At 36.6% G+C, this 21,684-nt stretch overlaps 1 protein-coding gene across 3 annotated transcripts in view; it reads right to left on the bottom strand.

Annotated features, from left to right (window-relative positions):
• Positions 1–21,684, bottom strand: part of STXBP5L (syntaxin binding protein 5 like) — a 168,197-nt gene that overhangs the window by 56,240 nt on the left and 90,273 nt on the right. For all 3 annotated transcript variants that reach the window (XM_026050318.1, XM_026050320.1, XM_026050321.1), the window contains 9 exons: positions 18,478–18,561; positions 12,337–12,460; positions 10,730–10,808; positions 10,215–10,369; positions 8,013–8,085; positions 6,742–6,889; positions 4,973–5,040; positions 3,762–3,802; positions 1,682–1,899 (listed from right to left, as the gene is read on the bottom strand). In XM_026050318.1, the coding sequence (XP_025906103.1) occupies positions 1,682–1,899; positions 3,762–3,802; positions 4,973–5,040; positions 6,742–6,889; positions 8,013–8,085; positions 10,215–10,369; positions 10,730–10,808; positions 12,337–12,460; positions 18,478–18,561 (990 nt within the window). The remainder of the gene's footprint in view (positions 1–1,681; positions 1,900–3,761; positions 3,803–4,972; positions 5,041–6,741; positions 6,890–8,012; positions 8,086–10,214; positions 10,370–10,729; positions 10,809–12,336; positions 12,461–18,477; positions 18,562–21,684) is intronic.

The following is a 21,684-nucleotide window of genomic DNA, read 5'->3' as shown; positions in this document are numbered from 1 at the left end:
AGGAAAGGAAAGGAAAGGAAAGGAAAGGAAAGGAAAGGAAAGGAAAGGAAAGGAAAGGAAAGGAAAGGAAAGGAAAGGAAAGGAAAGGAAAGGAATAACAGCATTTATATATATCAAGGGGAAAAACAGAGGGAAAAAAAAAAGGAAAAATGACTAGGAGATTGAGTGCTTGCAATGAAAATGTGGAAACTAAAAGCTGAGGCACCTCTGTATAACAGGGATGCAGAAAACCCAGGGGAACATCTTGACTGTCATCAGTAGTAGGTAATAGTAGAAGAACTCTTCACAGAATAATTCCTCATAAAAATGCTTGCAAACTACAAATGAAATCTGAAAAACTTAACATGACTACATTTTAGAAAATACAGGTTAAACAGATAAAGTATGAGATGGGAAAACAAGGAAAATAAAAGACAGGCAATAAAAGATAATGTGCAGTCATTATGGAATAATATAACATCTTTACTCAGATGTAAAGATAACATTATAGATCACCTGGTCAGTAAAGCAAAATTATGGCTCCTTAGTTTTCAAACACTCCTGAAAGGGAAGGAATCTCCTAACCAACTGGCACATAATTACAGCGCAAAAGTGACACAAATGTTTTTGCCAAGCTAGTGCCATAGATATCAAAAGGACATTTTAATACCCTGAAAAGGAAAGGAGAGTTGTAAAATGAAAGAAAAGGTTTGGTTCAGCCACTGGAGGTTGTTGAAAGCTGGCAGACACAGAGAATTACTTTCTGGGAAGAGAGAACCTAAAGGTGCAAATGTGCTTTAGAGGCACTTAATGGAAAGCCTGAAGGAGAGATTGATATTTAGATTGCTGTATTCTTAAAAGTAGTCTTTTGTTAAAACATAGACTTAAGAAAGAATTTATTATAAATGCTGTTCAGCCATTCTATTAGCAACTGTTGCTGCTTCGGTACAGAACAGAAATACAAAGCTAGATATAAGGCAGACTTGCTGTGTTACTATGGTAAATGCAAGGTCACGGCAGTACAGTTAAAAAAATAAGAACTCTCTGTTTATCTCAAAGCAAGTGACTGTTTCAGGTCTGAAGAAAAAGGAGTATATGAGCAGAAGCAAAGAATAAAATACTTAGGAAATTATCAGTTTTAACTGATAATAGTTGGATAGTAGTTGGATAAGCAGTTGGATAGTACATGATGTAGTGTACACTTTCAGGGAAACAAAGACAATATAAGCCAAAAATAAAACGGCAACTCTTTGTTTTTTGAAAGGCAGTGCTAATTTGCAGTTCCCTTGTGTTACAAACACTACGTACGTGAACTAAGTAGATGAAATGCTTGAACTAAAACACGCAATACTAGGTATGCATGCAGTGCAGCTCATCTGATCAAACCTGTAGCATCCAGAATTTTTAGAACAGCTAAGCATGATAGAGACACGCAGTATCATAAAGTCTTAAAAGCAAATCATGTCTGAAATCCATACTACATGTTATCATTAAAGCAAAAAAGTGGAAAGCCAACTCCCAACACCTGAGTTAACTTTTTGTTACTGTCTTTACTAGGATCAGGATCTCACTTAAAAGGTTTAAAATTGAGTATTTCTAAAGCTATATTTACATAGTTTAATTTATACTAAGTATATGCACACAGCAGGACACACAGAACTAGAAATAATGATAACAGAAAGTAAAATTCTGAAGGACTTACTGCAATTTCAGTATTTACTTCATGTTTGCTGAACTTGTAAACAATGACATATGCAGAAACTCCTGCCACACAGAAAATTCGGCTTTCAGGACACCAGTACATCATCTGAACAGCAAAAGGGTCTTCTTCCACAATCTCAGCTGTTGCTTTTCCTTCTCCCACTTTCTGCTTTTCAAACACCTTTGATGTTTTTAACTTGTACAACATCTGTAGAGTAACTGCAAAATATTAAACATATCAAAAATTCTTTTTAACATTAAATATACCAATTATAACATTCCAAAGAAGCTACTATCTTTTCAGCTGTGGCATAAAAAAGAATCATATGAAAAAAAATACGGATATGACACAGGATATTCTAGTATACAGTACTGGTTAGATATGCATTTAATATTTCCAAAATGAATTTTTGCCTACTTTCCGAGACAGGATGTCAAAAGTGTCTCTCAATCAGATGTCCACAGTTATGTTCCTACTCAGTGTTAAGGAAAAACTGTGATACATACAGCTATTTTTCTAACAAGGTAAGAGACTAAGATTTCTTTTATCTGAGGTTATTGTCTTGAGAGAAAGAGAATGTATGGCATTTCAAGGAAAAAAAATAATAGAAAATTATTCTGCAGGCCAGGCAAACCCAAAGACTTTTGGAAAGAACAGGTATTCTAGATTGATTTGAATACCTGACTAATAAATTACTAATAAATATATCTACATCTGTACCTATATATCAGACCTCAATAACCAGAAGCCTTGTTGAAGACTTGAACATCACTGCTGTGAATTTTGAAGGATAAGGGATTATAATTGGGGAGCACTGGGGAGTGGATATGAACTATTAACATTCTCACCTGGTGTTTTTTACCCCTTTTCTGCATTACTTTCTCAGTGGCATTAACTAATAACTGCATAAGGTCAGAACAGTAAAAAATCAGGCCCAGAACCTATAACAGGTGTGTATATATTTATAATGGTAAAGTTGCATATGTCAGCATTACTGTGCTATATCAGTCAAGCTAGCTTGCATAACAAGCAACAAAAAGATAGAAGAATGGTGTTTTAAGTGTGTAATGAGACTAAAAACACAGCCTAATTACATCTTAATTTTATACTGCAGATATACTCTAGGAGTCTTAGCATATGTATGCGAAGCACATGTTACAAATTATAGCACGGGCTTCTCTAATGAATACATAACTCTTCTGGTTGGCTGTGAAGGTGGAAGAGGCGTCAGGATGCACTAAACCTCACGAGCAAATCTGAACTGCTACTTAGAATCGGACACCTTGGGTCTGCGCATACTGAAACTAGAATTATAGCATCTCAGGGCACGGAAAGGGACATAGAGACTCTATGACTTCTGCTTCCGGGAATTACAATGTGCCATCTGCACAGGAGCAAAGAAGAAACTTCAATGCCATTTTGGGAAATGGCAAATATAAATTTGGAAAACTGCTTCACAGGGCTTCACAGGGAGAACTCCCTGTTCTCCCACAGATCTTTGAGTACAGTGCTTTGAAATACAAAACTACTTCATTAAAATTCAACTATATAATATATAAATATTATATATATTAAATAATGTTATATTATCTTATACGTACAAGGACGATCAGGGGCCTGGAACATCTGTCCTGTGAGCAAAGGCTGAGGGAGCTGGGCCTGTTCAGCCTGGAGAAGAGAAGGCTGAGGGGGAACCTGATCAGTGTCTATAGATACCTCAAGGGAGGCAGTGAGGAGGAGGGGGCGGCCTCTTTTCTGTGGTGGCCAGCGACAGGACTAGAGGAAACAGCCACAAGCCGAGGCACCAAAAGTTCCACAGGAACTTAAGGAAACATTTCTTGACAGTGAGGGTGCCAGAGCCCTGGCACAGGCTGCCCAGAGAGGTTGTGGAGTCTCCTTCTTTGGAGATCTTCCAAACCTGCTTTGATGCCGCCCTGTGCCCCGTGCTCTGGGTGACCCTGCGTGTGCGGAGGGGTTGGACTAGATGATCTCTAGAGGTCCCTTCCAAACTCAACCATTCTGTGATTCTATATGTATCTGAATTGTTACTATTAGATAAAAGTAAACCTCAAACACTTACTGGCAGAAGCATCCCAAAACTTCACTGATCCATCTGCATGGCTTAAAAAAACATAAAAATTAGGCGTGTTAAAACAAGGTGCAACTCCAACCATTTCATACTTTCAGTGAGTAGTAAATATAATACTGTACTTTGTGTGTGTGGTAACTCTTCATACCTTATTGACAATATATAGCAATATCCATACTAAATATAAGAAAGTATTTTGTTAGTCATTTATTTAGGTTACTCAAATGCTTTTTGGTGCCTTTCCCACAAAGAACTAACCCCACAATGAGTTCTAAGATTGCAACTGGATGAAATTAGTTGTCATCCTAATGACAAGTGTAAGAGACAATACCTTTGGCCTTGCAGTGGGCCAGCATCAAGTCTCTGCACTGTAAAAATGACATATATTTCCAATTTTGAAAAGACAGTGGCTAAGTTCGTTTTTCTTAAAACCTTACTGTGTTTTTATTACTAGAAAATCATTCTTGGAGCAGAATTGGAGAAAGGATATATAGCTGTTTACAATGAGAATAATCTCTTCTTCCCCTTTTGGGTACTCTAGCAGATATCACAATTTTATTTCTAAAAATAGTTTTTGAGTATCAGTGATTATAACAGTATACCAAATGTATTGCTGTTATCAATGTGAGATTGGAGGTAAACGTAGACTCCATCATGTGAGGAGGCTGCTTTACTGACTTCTGTTTTACAGTGGTACTTTCTGTGCCTTTATCTTTGGGACCATCTCTCACTTGCACGATGAAATTCATTCCAGTCAACCACATCATCACTAATGCTGATATATTTAAAGAATTACAAGTCCCTTATTGATACAGAGTCTGCAGGAAATCAAAGGTGTGGAAGAACAACTGGCCTCCTCTATAATGCTATTCTCTTTACCCTTCAGGGACACAAACTTGTCTTGCAATGGATTACCTTTTCCAAAGATCCTTCCCTCATAAATCTATAGACTTGCCCTCTAGCCCTGGGGTTTCGATCAGTAATTCTCACAATATTGTTTGCCCACAAGGACAAAGCCTGGACTCTCTTTCCATAGCAAATGAGATTTTTTTTTTTTTGTGACTGCACCAAGAATAAAAGCTCCATACCTCAGCTAAAGAGGTCAGAATATGTACATGTTGATACCCTGTCAAAATTTAATTCTCACTTAATTCTCTAGATACTAGCAATTTAAAAGCACAAAACCTCAGTTTCTTTCTCACCCTGTAATAATAATTTCAGGATATGTCTGTGCTCCGAGGTTCCATGCTCCACCATTGACTGGCCACTCCTAAGCAAAGAACAAGAATACAGAGATCAGAACTAATCTGGGTAAGTCTTGACTGGTTAATTTTTGAGCTGTTTAATTCTTGAGCTGAAGAGTTGACAATCTCTTCTTCCAAAGGCAATACAGTTCATTAAAAGTTGTAAAGATATGTGCAAGAAAACATAAAAGCATTTTTATATTATCTATTAAATTTCTATATTTTAAAATTTCCTGCACATCTACTTGGGAATTAAAGCTTTAACACTGCAATATTTCATAATGGGAACTAGAGGAAGGAATAGCAAGCAATCCTGCCACTTTTTCTCACATGGGTCTTGGAACTTATATAGGACAATGCATAGGGCTAATTCATTTTGAGCATGAGGACTACTCAAGATGCGTGCCCAGAAAAGTAGGAGAGAAATATCCAAGCATAATATCAGGTAATATCATGATAAAATGTGACTTTCATAGAACATATGAAATCATCATCCCTTCTCTACTAATGGCAAGACACCCATCTCTTTTTAGGATAAGTTTGGTAGGACAAAATGTGGAGGATGACATATGTGCAGGGTGAGCAAAGATGTATGCAGAGTTTAAGTGGGCCAACAAAAATTGGGAGTACAAACTGGATATGGGAATATATAGAATGGACATGAGGAAGCACAGAAATGGATGGGAAGTAAATGGCCAGTCACACTTAGAGAGTTTATCTTTGTGTGCACAAATAAAGCAAGTGGACAAAAGAATGTAGAATTAATATACGTAGGTAGGGAAAAGTTTGGGAAGTTATGCATACAAAAGAAGGATAGATGAACAGAGAGGCTGAAGTGAGAGGAAAAAAAAATTCTTAAGTGTTTTGCTTAACCAATATCCAAAAGAAACACACAGTCTCTCTGGTCTCTCAGTGCATGGAAAACCATGCAGCTCCAAAGATAGTTCTTCAGTTCATATGAACAGAAGAATGAGGGTAACTCTGATTTGTTTACTCAAAGTTTTTTTTTTCTGAATTATTTATGATAGATTCATTCTAATTAAAACACATACCAGATTAGTGTTTGAGATCTATAAAATAATAGTATTTTCTCATTTCTGCAGCTAGTATTATTTCCAAAATAATTTCATTCAGACTTTACTAGCTCTATAAAATAACTATTAATATCCCTATTCAATAAAAATTTCAGAGATTCTGTGAACTCTCAGCTTCTACTGAAGCTTTTCTACCAGCTGTAGTGACTTAAGGCACTATTTTTTCTAGTAGAGATACCATAGTCAGACAAGTCTGAGTCTTACACTGATGGTAGTCCTTTAACTCAGTCTGAAGTGGCATAACTCCAGCAGCCATGCAATTAAGTCCTATATGATGCTGGTTAACTGTTGTTCTTAAACTGATGGTGTTTCAGACTGCCTCCAGTCTCTCACCCTTTCCAACTAAACTCTGTGGCAGCTGCCCTTATCTAAGCTCTTGCTGTGCATCACCCAAGGTACTAGATGGGCACAGGCTGCCTGAACATCCATTGACTGTTTCCTCTGATGAAGAACACTAGGTGTGTTTAAACACCTATGGAGGTCATATACAACCTGTGAGCTGCTGGTTGGACTATCTTAGAAGTGATTATTAAAGAAGCACAATGAAAAAGAAAATCAGTGAGATACTACAAAAGCACACGTTGTTCATCTAGTTACCCTTTGTATATTTGAAACAATATTATTTTTGTTTACCTTATTGCTGTATCCTTGCTTTTTATGTTTTGCTCCTACAGAATAGAGTACAGGAATCAAATCTGGAGGACAGTCGGCAAAATACTCTGTGCAGGTAACAGGTGACTCATGAATGTCAATGGGATATGGATTTTCAAAGATTGGAAAACTAGTCAAGGAAGACAATTTATTAGAACCACTGTGATACACTGAAGCATATAAAAATACTCTTATATTAAGTATTTAAAATAATCTAAGTAAAATTATCACTAAAAACATTTTCCCTTAGTTTTTCAAACATAGGTATTTTACTTCATGTCAATAGTAATGTGTAGTTATTCATATAAGGATACAAAAAATCTTGAGCTGTGATAAGAATCCTCTTCTTGCAATGTAAATACCCATTCATGTGACTACTTCCTAAGGTTAATAGGACTACTCATGTGAATGAGGATTAGGATCTAATTTTTCCCAACATCTCAAAATTTTTTTTAAGAAATACAAAAGTTATGCATTTCCTAGAAGCATCATACTCATGCATATGGTTTACGTTATGATCTAAGAATTACTTACACAGTTGCAGATTTTAACCTGCATATTTTTGCTTATTGTGTTGACAAACTGCTAGTTTTACAGTGGCAATAGCAGTAACAGATGAAGTGGATCTCTATTTCTCACTTGCATCATTTTGGACTGTTTTACTAAAAGCACAGCCTCACTGCTAGCCAATAAACATAGCCACTCATAATTCCAAAATGCAGAAAGACTGATTCTGATTTCAACTGCATTCATGTGCTACTGCTGAGATGATCAGATCCTGCATTGTAGCTCCACTTTAACAAGAAAATACCTCCACTTCCATAAGCGTATTGATCCCAGCGTGAAAGAATTACTTGTCATTTAAAACAGCATTATTGGATTATGAAAGAATCCCATAGATCTGTCACTATAAATCAATGCCATTACTTATTAACATGCTTGAGTAAATACTTAAGTAGTCCCTGCAGAAAGTCAGACATGCATAAAAGTACTTGTTGAATCTGGTTTCTAACAAATAAATGTAGGTCATACTTCAGCACATGCATTTTGGAGGGCTATGCTGAAAAGACTACTGGCTTAGATTTATTCCTAAACTTAAAAAAATTATAAATTATCGTAAGTACTTATGTACTAAAACCTTAGCTCTTAAGGTGAAGGTAAACATACAAAATTATCACCAAGAATGACTAACATTGTATGATAACATTCGGACACATTTGATCTGCTATCTTCATATAAGACTTTGCACTTACTTGCTTTGTGTCAGGTCAACAACAATGAGATCTTTTTCCAAAAGCACGGCGACAGCATAGGGTTCTTGAAATTCTGTAAGTGAGGTATCGAGTAAAAATAACATGGAGTTCTCCTACTAGTCCTTGTAAATTATCAAGTCAGTTTTGTAACTGCTAAATACTTAGAGTAAATTAAACTGAAGATTCAGAGTAAATTAAACAAAAGATACACATCCTACAATAACTAGCCATTTGTGCAAACTAGAAAATATTTAATTAGGGTCTAATAGGAACTGAGAAGACAGATGACTTTTGGGCTGTACAGCTGATCCCCATACATGACAGAACATGACAGAACAACCTGCCAAACGATGGCAAACTGAAAGTAAAGAAACCAAGTATGCCAAAGTTGTGGGATTATTGGGTAGTACTGGATCACTGAACCAAGTATTACACAGAAAATATATAACTGTTTTACAATAGTAATAATTTCTGTGTACAGCTGTGAGCAGCTGGTCATGTTAACTTGATGAATTCTAAAGGAAAACATTCTCTAGACCCTCATTTTAACAATAATGAGAGAAAAATGAGGAAACAACATGACAGCAGTATTCTGAGGAGTTAGCAGACGATGCAGAAGACACACTTGGGGGAAAGGGGAAAGATGAGAGAGCAGGTTTGAGTGGGGAGGCAATCCGCTCTGTCACATAGAGAATGAAAACTGCCCCTTCTGCCATTGAAGTACCAAACTGCACTGACTGAAATGGTGCACGGTGATCTTTCAGAGACTTCACTTTTGTAAAAGAATATCTTTACCTAGGTTTCATCTTATGCTGGCATTCATATTACAGTGCAATGAAATTTAACAGAGTTGCTCTTCATTTTTTAAACATAGATGAGTTCATTTAAGTTCAACAGAGACCGTACAACCAGAAGAAAACATTTATAACCTATTCTACATAATTAATTATGACTTTTCCCCCAGAAAATACATTACATAATAAAAGCTTACACTACCTAAACTGCTTTACAAAGCAACACAGTTGTTGTAGCTTTGTCTCCACTGCTCTGAATTAAACATAGCTCTAAATCTGCTATATTCAGTTCAGATAATGTCATGTTCCTACATACCCTTTAGCCGATCATGTATTTGTGGTCTTTTCTTAATGCTTTTTTCCTTTTCCTAGGTAAATGTTTGATTTAAAAGAAAGGCATATGCTCCTCTTTACGCACAGCAGACCTCCACGTTAATAATGCAAATAAAATTTTTAAAATTGTAAATATAAAATGAAGACTAAGTTGAACAGCAGCTAACTGTTCCAGTATGTTCAGGCTCATTATACTTATCAGAATAGCCAGTGCCAAAAGGCTGTGTAAAATGACTGATTTACTTCCATTTCTTGCCTGGTATGCATGCACATCAATTGATAAATTCTTTCTATACCAGTGAATAACATCAAATAAACCAAATATGTAAATGTTACCATGTGAGCTGAGGAAGGGGCTATAAATCCTTAATATTGCAAAGTATTTCTTTCTTTCAAAATAATTGCCCTAATTAAATGAAAGCAAATGCTAACTTTGACTGCTGAAAATTAAAACCTACTGCATGACATTGAAATAAATAGGCACTTGTTTTTAATCTGATTTAGCTACATATAAAAGACTTCTTTTACTTTTCTGCCTGAAGGCTTAAGATGTTAAAACTTAAATTCTTTTTGTCTTGCAGTTTTTTCTTGCTTTACTTTCTGGCATTTTCTATGAATTTACTTCAAAATTCAGCAGTCCAAAACTAGGCAGCAAAACACTTAACAAGCTGAACTCAGACTAATAAGTAAGAATTTATTCAAGTATTTAGCAAAAAAATGATACTTTAAACTCAAATAATTTGTCAATCTCTACATTTCCAGTCACGTAAGAAATGTCTGAAATATAAGCACATATATCTTATTGATAGCAATATTTCCTCACACTCACTCATATGTTTCAAGCCTATATCTAGAGATCATTGCAGGCTTTGTTGTCCACTCATTCACTACCTGTCTCCAATGTTAGGAATGCAGACAGGTTGCAGTTATGTTCAGTGATCTTTTTTTTTTTTTTTTTTGAGATTCCACCAAAATGGAAGAACACAGTTCAGTGAATATAATTAAGGCATTAAGGTTGGAAAGATGACCATATGATTTATATTTTCTAAAATTGTGTTTCGCTCAATGAACTTACCATTTGGATAGGGGGTTTCACAAAGAGTTAGAAAATCAACTATAGGGTGATCCATTTCAAGAACTGTAATCGCTTTCCCATGCATGATGGTTAGACTTGGTCTTCTACAAGCCTTGTCATATGACAGTCCACCAGAAAATATCACAAAGGGCTCACTGGGTTAAAAATCAAAACACAGTAATTAAAAGTTTGCATTTCAGTAGTATCTTTCAAATAAAAATAGCTTTGTAAAAAGAGAAACATACTGAAAGCACTTTATAATAAACTCAGGAATGTAACTTGAGTTAATTACACAGTTGAAAGGACCCAGTCCTTCGTCAAAATATCTGGCTTCCTAGAAACATGGCTTAGATGACTTCTATCAGGACTAGAGATCGCACTAAAGCATATGTCATACACGTGCATGTCCTACAGCACTGTGCAAATATGAGTTTGTCAGAGTAGGTTTACTTCACACGTAGCATGACCATCTAAAGGTTTTACCTACACTTCACCTACAGATGAGGTAAACATACCTGTTTTTACAGGTCTTGTATTCTACTTTTAGAATTGGTTTACAAGATTCAGTTTTTTTTCCATCTCTCTGGATTTTTCCTAAGGAAAGAAAGAAGATGAAAACTTTATTAAAACATCATTACAACTGAACTATCAAACTAAAATATACAAAGTGAAGTAACTATATAAGTAGCAAAAGAAAGGAACTTTAAAGCTATGGAAGATGACAGAATGTTATCACCTATTTCCCTAATATATGAATTGAATATCAGGGTTTTAAGCTTTTACTGCAACATATTTCTAAAGGACTATAAACTACACTTTAAAGACACCTAGAAAGCATCCACACTGCCAGCAGGATGAGACTCAACTAGTAATTAATGAATTTCAACAGCTGTGTATTTTTTTTTTTTTGACAATTATATTGACAAAATTATATGCTCTGCACTGTGACGAGGTCAGCAATACAGTTAAATGAAATATACAATTCACACCCAAAGGTTCTTGATTGTTACAGCTCAATATTGTCTTTTAGTCAGAAAAGAATCATTTGTAAACCAGAACATTAGCAATTATGGTTTCAGTGATTTGGAAGGCTTAGGGTTGCTTTCTTTGACAATCTGACTGAGACCTGACTGAGGAATCAAGCTAAACAATTCTTCAAGATGGACACAACTTGGACATGGGGAATTCTGGTTAGACTTATGGGGAGAAAAAACAAAACAAAACAAAACAAAACAAAAAAAAAAAAAAAAAAAAAAAAAAAACCCTACAAGGGTGTTTAATATTGGAACAGGTGGTTCAGAGAGGATGTGCAATATCTTCCCTTGGAGATCTCCAAGATTCAACTGAACACCAGTCTGAACAACCTGTTCTCAGCGAGCCACAAGTTCACCTAAATGACCTATGAATGTCCCATCCAATGTAAGTTATAAACTTATGTCTCTATAAAAACATAAAACAAAAGGAATTAGGAAAGTTAAAACAATGTTAAAATTTCTCTGAGCTGCACAGATTTCCATTCCTCCATTAGAAAACATCAGGATGTTTTCTAATACACTGATTTACAATAGAGCTAACAGCCTTTTACCTTGATAAGAAGTAATGGCATATAAAGTCCTAGACGTAAAAGATAATAGCCATTTCTTAATAAGGTTTATTCATTTACTATTTTATTGCAGAGACTTGGGAAGTCTTGTACCAAGTCTATCACAAGCAACATCCTGCCCTGTACAAAGTATACTACTTGTGAAAATTCCACATACTGGCACATAATACAAAATGGCATAATACATAAGAAAAAAACCTTGAAACATCTGCAGTCTGAGGATATCACATAGTAGTAGTAGATTACCAACATGTAAAGGATGAAAGAAGACCTCAGAGTCAAATTACCAAACAGAAAGTATTTATGACACTCTGACAGAAAACGAAGTATGTTTGAAGAAAATCGCTAACTGATTGTGACAATATTTTGCAGCTACTTTGCAGATTAAAAGTATTTATATGAAAAGGAACTCTTCATTAGGGCTACAGTAATGAAGAAAGGAATAAGCATAGATATTAGCAAATAACATTGGGTATACCGCATTGCTTCTGTGTTATACATTTTAATTAAGAAAATTACCATGTGGAATTGTGGTCTGGAATGGTCTATTAGGACTTTTCAGGTTCCAGAGGGTCAAGCTGCCATCAGAGTGACTGCACATGAACTGCTTCCCTTCATGGTGCCAAGCAACGGAATGAATAGCCTAGAGAAACAGTAGAAGGTGAGATAGAATACAGAATTTACACTAATAATATTTTAATGTATGAATTTGGATTATATGTCTCTAGTGGTATATCAACAGTTGGATGGTTCGTGTTTATCCAGAGTTCAGGACTGCAATCCACTGCTCACTAAGCAAAAAAATCTAATATAAATGCTAACACAACACAGTAATGTAAAAAAGTCTGTATTACCAAAGTCAGACCAAAACAGCAGTTAACAGGTTGTTAAGGGAAGAGTATAAGAACAAGGGATATATGGTGCCATCATTACCAGAGTCTCCTTCTTTGGAGATCTTTAAAACCCGCTTGGATGCAGCCCTGTGCCACATGCTCTAGGTGACCCTGCGTGTGCAAGGGGGTTGGACTCGATGACCTCTGAGGTCCCTTCCAACCTTAAGCATTCTATGATTCTATGATTACATCTATGATAGCTATGATAGTATTTTAGAAACAGGGAAAGCTGTGTGGCAGGTTTTTACAGATAACAGCAAGTTTTACAGATAACATACAACACAGAATAGCTTGCAGAAACTTATTTAGAAAAAGCAGAAACATGGTATTAGGAAACTAAAATAGCTCAAGAAAGGACGAGACTTAAGTAAATAATGAGAATATCTACAATTACATCAGAGAATTCAAAAGCTAATAGAAACTAACAAAAGAAAGTTTCTGACGAGATCAAAGTTTTGTCTTGTGCAATACCACAGTTTTTCAGGCAGTCCCCTTGGAAGCACTTGTCTGGTACTGCAAGAAACAGAACACAGAGCAGGCTGGCACACTTCTCTGAACACTTGGTGAACACAGCAAGTTCTATGAAATATTACGGCTGGCCAGTGCTACGGAGAGGAAGGCAACAGGAAATAACCATGGGTTTTCTTAAATTTTGGATTCTTCAGCATAATCCACCAGTTGGAAGTGGGGAGGTATGCCGAAAGGAAAAAATTCTGCTTGTCTAGGGCATGAAACTACATTATATGCAGTTCTATCTTGTCTGGATATTTATCTTTTTGATCTATGTTTAACAACCAAGTGACCAAAAAATCCTTCCTTTTTTGGAATTTGATTAACATTAAACAAAATTACTTTGGTGTAATCTGTTGGACATCTCATTTAAAAACAGGTTAATCTATGGCTCAGATAACTGATGTGTGACTAATTCAACTGGAAAGGATGACAATGTCAGCTGCAGACTCTTATGTAAGATGAGAACATACTGTAAAAATGAGATACGGTTAAACGAAACAAGTAATGAAAAGACGAGCCAGGCAGAGAACAGAAAGAGCAAATGAGTTCACAAGAGTGAAAGAGTCAAGGACGGTCCTTAAATATTGAGGACACAGCTGTAAGAGACAAGTATGTGCAAATAGAATGACATAAAAAACACAATTTGCATTGGAGTTGAGCATAATAAAAGAGCGAAAATGAACAGGGGAAAGTCCGGAGAGAAAAGGACTAGCACAAAGATGCTAAGGTACAACCAAATAATCTGAGTAGACAGAATACCATTTCACACACACATTGATCGAAGAGAGTTTTTTGGTAGACATACTTAAACACATGAGAAATTAGAGAGCCACAAGTTTAAAAAAAAGTAAACAGTTTAGTGAAAAAAAAAATCCTATCTGCACACAATTTTTTTCTGAGGCTTTATACATGTCTGTCTTTTTATTAGTTCGGTTTTTGCTTATTTTGCAAGAAGCAATATAATTTCTTTGGGATCGCTTGGACAAGGCAGGAAACAAAGGAATTCCAAAGTGATTTTCTTACGTATTTTATTTTGCAAATCATTAACTTGAAATTTGTAGAATTTTCCCTGGAATCCATTTTCCTTCCAGAAATGTTACTTGCTAAGTAGAACAAGCACAACGCATTTTTTATTTAATAGTAAACAAGTTAGACCTATTTTTGAATGGAGTTTAAAAAAAAATTTTTTTTTGCACTCTAGGAAATGCTAATACCTTGTGTACAGCTACAGTTGTGAATGAACTTTTTACCTGCTTTATTCAAATCACTTTAAATTCATGCCTGGACTGGAATATCAAGCCAGCACTGTAATTGTTCATATTAGTTTTGCATAAGCTGGTAAGGAATCATCTTAAATGTGGCTGGTCTCTATTTAAAGCTCCCTGTTTTTCTTCCTCATTTACTAAATATATTGATTGACATGGTTGGCAAAGACTGATGGTCTGGAGGCAATTTCAAAAGAAATCCAAGAAAAGGCTACGATCCCCTCCCAGAACTGTACTCAGCACCTGAGTCTGGAGAGCATATCCACAAATGAGCCTTAGTAGTAAGATGTCCCAGATGTTACAACAAGAGTCTTGCACATCTTATATCTGAGCACTTCACCAACATGCTGATAAATTAATCATACCAATAAAGACACAACAAGCTGAGCTGAACGAAAGGAACTCAAGATATTTATGTTTAAGTGAAAGAAGAGGTGTCAAACCTTTTACTTACTTACTTACCTTTACTTACTTACTCAAACCTTACTTACAGAGTGGCGTGGGCACAGAAGACCCCACAAGTACTGAAGCAACAAATAGTAATGCATGAAGGTGTGATACCATGCACAGTCAAACGCCATTTCTCTCAGGGAGTAAGTCTCCTGTGGGGAGCACTGCTACATTTGCAACTGAAGGCATGCGTATACTTGCGCAAATCAACTCTGACATGAGCTCATCCCAACGTGCTATCTCGACAAATTTGAATCCACTTTTGATGTGTTATTACACATATTTCACATGGTTACTGTCGCTAACCGGGTCTGAGCAGGAGCTACTAACTAGCAGCTAAAACACATTCCAGGCTGCTTGTTAAACTGCCTCTCAGCTGCTAGGTGCAAATTGCCAGCAGAAACCTGCTGCTGAGTGGAGCTGAGGACGAACGCTCCCACAGCGACAGACAGTTGGCTTAGCAGCAACTCCAACTCACCTGTCAGATTTTAGTCCAGAATGGGCAGGAGTGGTTTAAAATTGAGTTTAGAGGTCTTGCCTTGGAGTCATGACTGCTACTGAAAGCTGCTATGGACCAAATGCCTAATTTTCTTTCTGCTAGAATCTATTGAACACTCTGATCCATTCCTGTGGCATCCACATGAAACAGAGCAGCTGCTCACTAGGAACAGGAGTTTGTCACAGTCAGTGACTCATGTGAATGTTCTCACAGTTTATACACATAAACCTTATCACTCCAGATTGGAAATATTTTTCCTTCTGCAATACCCACAATTGCATATATATTTCATTTTCTCTCATACTCAGCATGTACTGAAGTTAAGCATACCCAACACCTTCTCAGTTCTCTCCTAAGCCCGACTCCTCCAACTGTTAAGCACTCAAAACGGGTTCCTGAACCATTTTTAATCTTATTTTGAACAAGCACCACACTCACCCTATCACTTAAGTCTTAGGAATTCTTTGTGTTAGCATCACTGAAGGACTGTTATATGAAAGGTAACATCACATTTGATACTTCCGTAATGGCACAGTGCTGGATAAAGGTAGAGAAAAGTCAAGAGGAAAATAACTTCAGTCCTCTAGAGCTTCATTTTGAGAGATATAGTCGGATGGAAGATGATGACTTCGTTTTAGTAACCTCAGAATATGTTTCAGTCAGTCTGCATATGAAAATGGCTGCTTGTTTGGGTCTTCCAAATTTAATGAATAACTTGCAGAGCCTTTGAATGATCATTCTTCTTTATGTACTTTCTCCCCAGAGGTTTCCTTTATCTAGAAATAAACTTTTGAAGGAATTTAGAAATGGATTTGCAAGGGGAGCCTTACATAGAGGGTATAATGTAAGACCATTGATCTAAAAGGCCCAAACATTTCTCACTCAACAGATGGGAAATCCATCAGAAAACAAAAAATAAAAATAAAAAAGAAAGCAATAACAACTTAAAGAGCAGACAGAAAAGTCTTTAGCAGCAGGTTCAAGCTCCACTCTCGTGGCACGTGTTTCAAAAGTGAGAACCTCTTAATTAGCCTCTTGAGAAGCTTTGAAATGGTACAGAAGAACATATAAAAACTTTCTACACCAAGAGCTGATGAGCTGATGCAGTTTCTAACTGGACTTCAGTTAGAAAAGGTCATGACTACTTTTAGTAACTCCAGTGAATAAGCCACAAATACCAGGAACAAGTTTTATAGATAAGATACAGGCTTATAAAGAACACTAAGTACAGAAGTTCCAGATAATGTTCTTGTACAGCTATGGTGAGAACATCCTCACTTAAAATGAGCAGACATACTTCATGTCATGAAAGCTGGACAGCCTTCCAGCCCTCATGAAAGCCTAATGACCTGAGAGTCATTATCTCTTGATAATCTCTTTGTTAGTCAGTTATCCAAATGCTGAAACAAAGAGCGTCTGTTCCATCTGAGATGAGTATCCACTACTTCTAAGACCTTCAATCAAAAAAATAAAAATAACAAACACAATCTACTCGATACATTAAAAAAGGGGGGGGGGAGGGTATTTTTAATAATATTTCTAACTGACAATGAACTGAATGCATTTCTTGTAGATGTATGAAAACAAACATCTTAAGAGTCAAAAGATATGAAATTACTGAGGCTTAAAGAAGAACCCTTTTTTCCTAGTGTATCTGGAACACTATCAGGCTACATCCTAATATTTGGAAAAAAAATACAGCAGTTCACCACACAACCCTTCTGAAGACAGAAGAAGAATACTGCAAGTATGCCAGTAGATGATAGGTAGGCATCACAAGATGTCCAAGGATGAGAAATGACAATGCAGGTAGCCATTAAAGAGGAAAACACATGACTGGGAAAAAAAGGCCAAGAACATTTCCTAAGAGAAATACTAATACATGTGGAAGAACTAATTTCTGTGAGCAATTTTGAACACCCAAGAGTTCTGTCTCAACAAACAATGTAAAAGAATGGAAATGGTCTCATGAATATTCTGCTTTACGTAGTCTTGTTGGGAGCACAACAGAAGACAGGGCATAAACAAGTCATTCCAGTAGCCCTGACGAATGAAAATGTTCAATCTCAGGTTTCATTTTCACAAGTGTATGCATAGGTAGACTATTGCTTAGAGACAGATGAATGGGACATATCCTGAGGATTAAGTACCGGCCTGTTAAAACTCTGAATCTTTTGCTATTTGAATAAATAAACTCTGAAAACCTTTGCTATGTGAATACTCAGAATTTTAACCTTGAAGCTTAATATAGTGTCAATATGCCATGTAAACATGTAAAATAGTGCAAGCTTCAAAGACTCAGATTACTTTTTGGAGGGAAATTAAACGCGTACACTCCTTACATTTGATAAGGCATACAGGAAAAGAGGAGAAAAATTTGAAAGAAACCATCTGAAAGATGCCCTGCATCATTCCACAAAGAATTTTATTGCTATCTTCAGTAGTAGTTGCACTTCTTTTCATTCAAATTGATATATAGAGAAAAAAAAAGAGCAGAACAAAGCACATTTTCTCGTAGGGGTAAATAATAATAACTGTATCTGTTCAAAAACAGCAACTGGTTTATTAACACAAGAACAGCATCTATGTTTGATATAACTTCATCACAAGTGACAGGAAACAATAGTCTGATTGCGGTATGAGAATAAAATACTTAGATCTTGACTACTCAGTAGCCCTGCAGAGTGATTTGCCTTTCACATTAAGGTACTAGTATTACGCCATAAATATACAATATGTTAAAATCTATACAAATTTCTAATGTAGGTTAATTTTTCTAAGACTGGAGATCCCCACAGAGAGGCTGATGAACTTTCTAGAACCAAGAGGAAGAGCCCCACTGTCCTAGTGCACTCAACAGAGGCTTATGCATCAGAACTAGAGATCTAGTTTCATCCGTATCGCCAATAACTCCTTCAAAAGAGCATAAAACAGTATTTCCAGAACAATCAGGGTATTAAAAATAACTGCTCATCTGCCAGTTAAAAGATGTGACAAACTGCTGAATAATACTTTTGCTGGATTAAGGGAAATTGCTTACCTCATCATAATAAGCTCTCAGATCAGCTCTTTTAGACCGTAAGTCCCAGAATACTACCGTCCCATTTTCATAGCCTATCAGTAGCTGGAGGAGGGAAGCAAACAAAATGGTAGTTTCAGATTCGAAAGGCGTACACAAGTATTTAAGGGCTTCATGACTTTAAGACATATACAAATACATATAATTATATAAAAATACATATAATCAGTACAGAAAGAAATGCCAAACTGATGGGCAAGACTGCAGTTTACACCATACATAACCTGCTTTCAAATTATGTGACAATTCAGCTTATGATATGGAAGAAAAAAAAATACATGCTTTATATGCTTCCTGTTTTTTCTGCAATATTATATGACTGGCTAGTCCTTACAACTTTATATCTATTGAGAAATTACAAATGTAGAGTATTCTTCTCACTTGTTATCTTCTTTCAGCCCTGGTTTGAGAGAAAACTATTTGACACCTAAGTGATTACTTAACACCAAACCTAAGAATCCCCCATTAAACTCTCACTTGGCCATAGATATTTCATTCTCTATTACTTTAAAAATATTTTGAGAAAGATATTCTTGCAGGAAATAATGACATATTTTCCTCTAAACTGAAAATCAGTACACCATGTTTTATTTCTTTTAGAACTAGTATGCCCTGTAAACAAGTGCAATTGAGAAATATAAATAATAAAGACTTGTCTAAAGAGGACAGAGAAGAAAAATAACTATTAGAAGAAAAAGAAGAAAGCACAAATGAACTCACTGCTTTCTACTGGTCTGTACTGAAAGAACTGAATCACTGGCTATGGTATTGAGCACACTTCATTCGAACAATATATTTTCATGGTAATTTAGTTAAATTCTTATGGAAGATGTGAAGTCTGGGCTTCTTAGGTACCCTGCACATTGCTTCTTGCAGAAACCCTCTTTGTAAGAATCTGCCTTGGACAGGAAGATTCCAGAAATGACCAAATTGGCAGACTCACAGATTTCTGTTGCATTCTATTTTACACACGTGGCTGACAAAATAAACATGGATCATAGAATTTAGAGTTTCTATGTCAGAATTTGAGCAGGAGACAGATAAGAACACTTCTTAATCTGTGATATCTTATCAGGATCTCTACAATCATTTCAGTTGGCATAAGTCACAAAAAAGAAACTTTACAGAATTGAGAAAGTGATGTTTTCTTTAGCAAGATAAATATCATTAATGCATAAATACCACTGCAGCATAGTCTGGAAATTCTCTCAGATCTACTAAATATGATTCTTTATATTGCTGTGTGAATACTCATTATGAGAAGATGCATTACATAATCCAGACACAATCTATAGTTTAAAAAATTACTGCTTGAATATGAATGGTATCTCATTATTTAAGAATTCTGCTCCTGACCAAAATTCAAACTGTGCTGGAGAAATTCCGCAGACTCCGTGGATTCTGAAGCAGAATAAATACGAAAAAAACCCCATCCTGTACAGACAGAACAGAATTAACTACACAGTACTGCTTTCAGGATGCCATACAGGATTCTGAGTTAGCAGATTCCTCTTGGGAGAGTGACAAAGAAGGGCCTGCCTACATTTTTTTTCCACTGCTAGTGTAGTGATCCTAGCTGGAAAACTATTGTTCCTGGAGGACTTACTGATTGACATGAAGGTGAACCTCAGTAGGTGCAGGCCAGTGCTGTGCTATGTTGTAGCACACACCTGCAGCACAGGACTTGGCCTTCAGGCCCGGGCTATGCTGCACGTATACGGTGGCTGCAGCAGACACTCGCGCAGCTAAATCATAGCAGAGGAGCCCGCAGGCAGCTCCCACTTGCCACTGTTTCCCACTGCACCACCTGTGTGTCCTTGTCTTTATCTTCAAGTTATGCAGCACATTCTCCTCTGAGCATTCCTTTGCTTGACAGCAGAATTGATGAATGGAGCTGTTTTGCTCTTAGAAAAACCTGCAGGAGCTCTAAAGACCAAAATGCTGAACTCGTGCACAGACGAGACTGCACAGCATGCCATGACCTGAGCGGAGGTCTGTCTGATGCTGCATAACTCATAGCTCCCAGCATATGCAGAGATGTATGATTATTTTTTCTTTTTGTGTGAGTTCCAATAAAGGGTATTTTAATCGATACCTCATGGAGCCTGAATGCCTTTCTTGCAGAGGTCATAATGTAAGCCAGCACTGGGGCATTACAGCTGGATACCAAAACAGTTGAGTTCATATCTTCCAGTATTCTTCTCACCTCAGCTTTTGTACAAATGTAAAAGGAAACTGAAGGAATAGAAAAACACTGAACATGTGACTCTGCTGTATTATAAACCTTTCTTGCTCGTGAAGCTAGCATATCTTTTGATTATTGTCACACTCTTTTGCAAAGACATTGTGCTCAAGGTAATTACTATAAGGTCAACTATCTCCTTTCAGAGGAGTTAAAATACTATCTCCTTTCAGAGGCAGTTAAAATACTTAGCATCCCTCAGCAGTACAGAATTGAAAGATACAAAGGGTTGTGAAGTCAGGTAAGAAGTCCACGGTAAGATGAACATCTCTGCTATATGTCTGGGAATCTCTCTCATCTGCTCAAATTATGCTATTGTAGTCATGTTGTTTAACTGATCATAAATTCTTACGACAATAAAGTTGCAACTCCAGCAAGATGAATGTGATTAGTCTCATCTCCAGGATATTTATGATGGTATGAATTCTGACCTGTCCACATTACAGAAACTCTTAAGTTCTCATCCCTCTTGGTCATGATAAGCACTAGAGAGACCTATAAGAAAAATGTCACATCTGTAATACCAAGGTCAAGAGAAAACAAAACATCCATATGTGCAGTTGGAGGAGAAAACACCAGAAAGAAAAGAGCTAACAAGGAGAGGTGTGCTAGTGGACCTTGTACTAACAAAAATAAGTAGGGCTGTTTGGAGATGTGAAGGTTGGGAGGTAGTCTTGGCTGCAGTGATCGTGAGATGCTGCAGTTCAGGATCTTGTGAAGATGAAGCAGGGCAACAGGCAGAATCAGAAGCCTGGACTTCAGGATGGCAAATTCAGTCTCTTCAGAGAGCTACCTGAAGGAATCCCGTGGGATAGGGCCCAGAAGGAAGGGGAGGCGTGGAGGTAGAGTGCTAGTTTAGTGATTCAAGCATCACTTCCTCCAAGCTCCAGAGTAGTACATTCCTATGAGTAAGAAGTCAAGCAAAG

The sequence above is a fragment of the Nothoprocta perdicaria genome, unplaced genomic scaffold (genome assembly GCF_003342845.1).
Source record: "Nothoprocta perdicaria isolate Ctin4 unplaced genomic scaffold, notPer1 scaffold_68, whole genome shotgun sequence".
NCBI classification, from domain to species: domain Eukaryota; kingdom Metazoa; phylum Chordata; class Aves; order Tinamiformes; family Tinamidae; genus Nothoprocta; species Nothoprocta perdicaria.
This window is presented reverse-complemented; position numbering and strand designations above follow the sequence as displayed.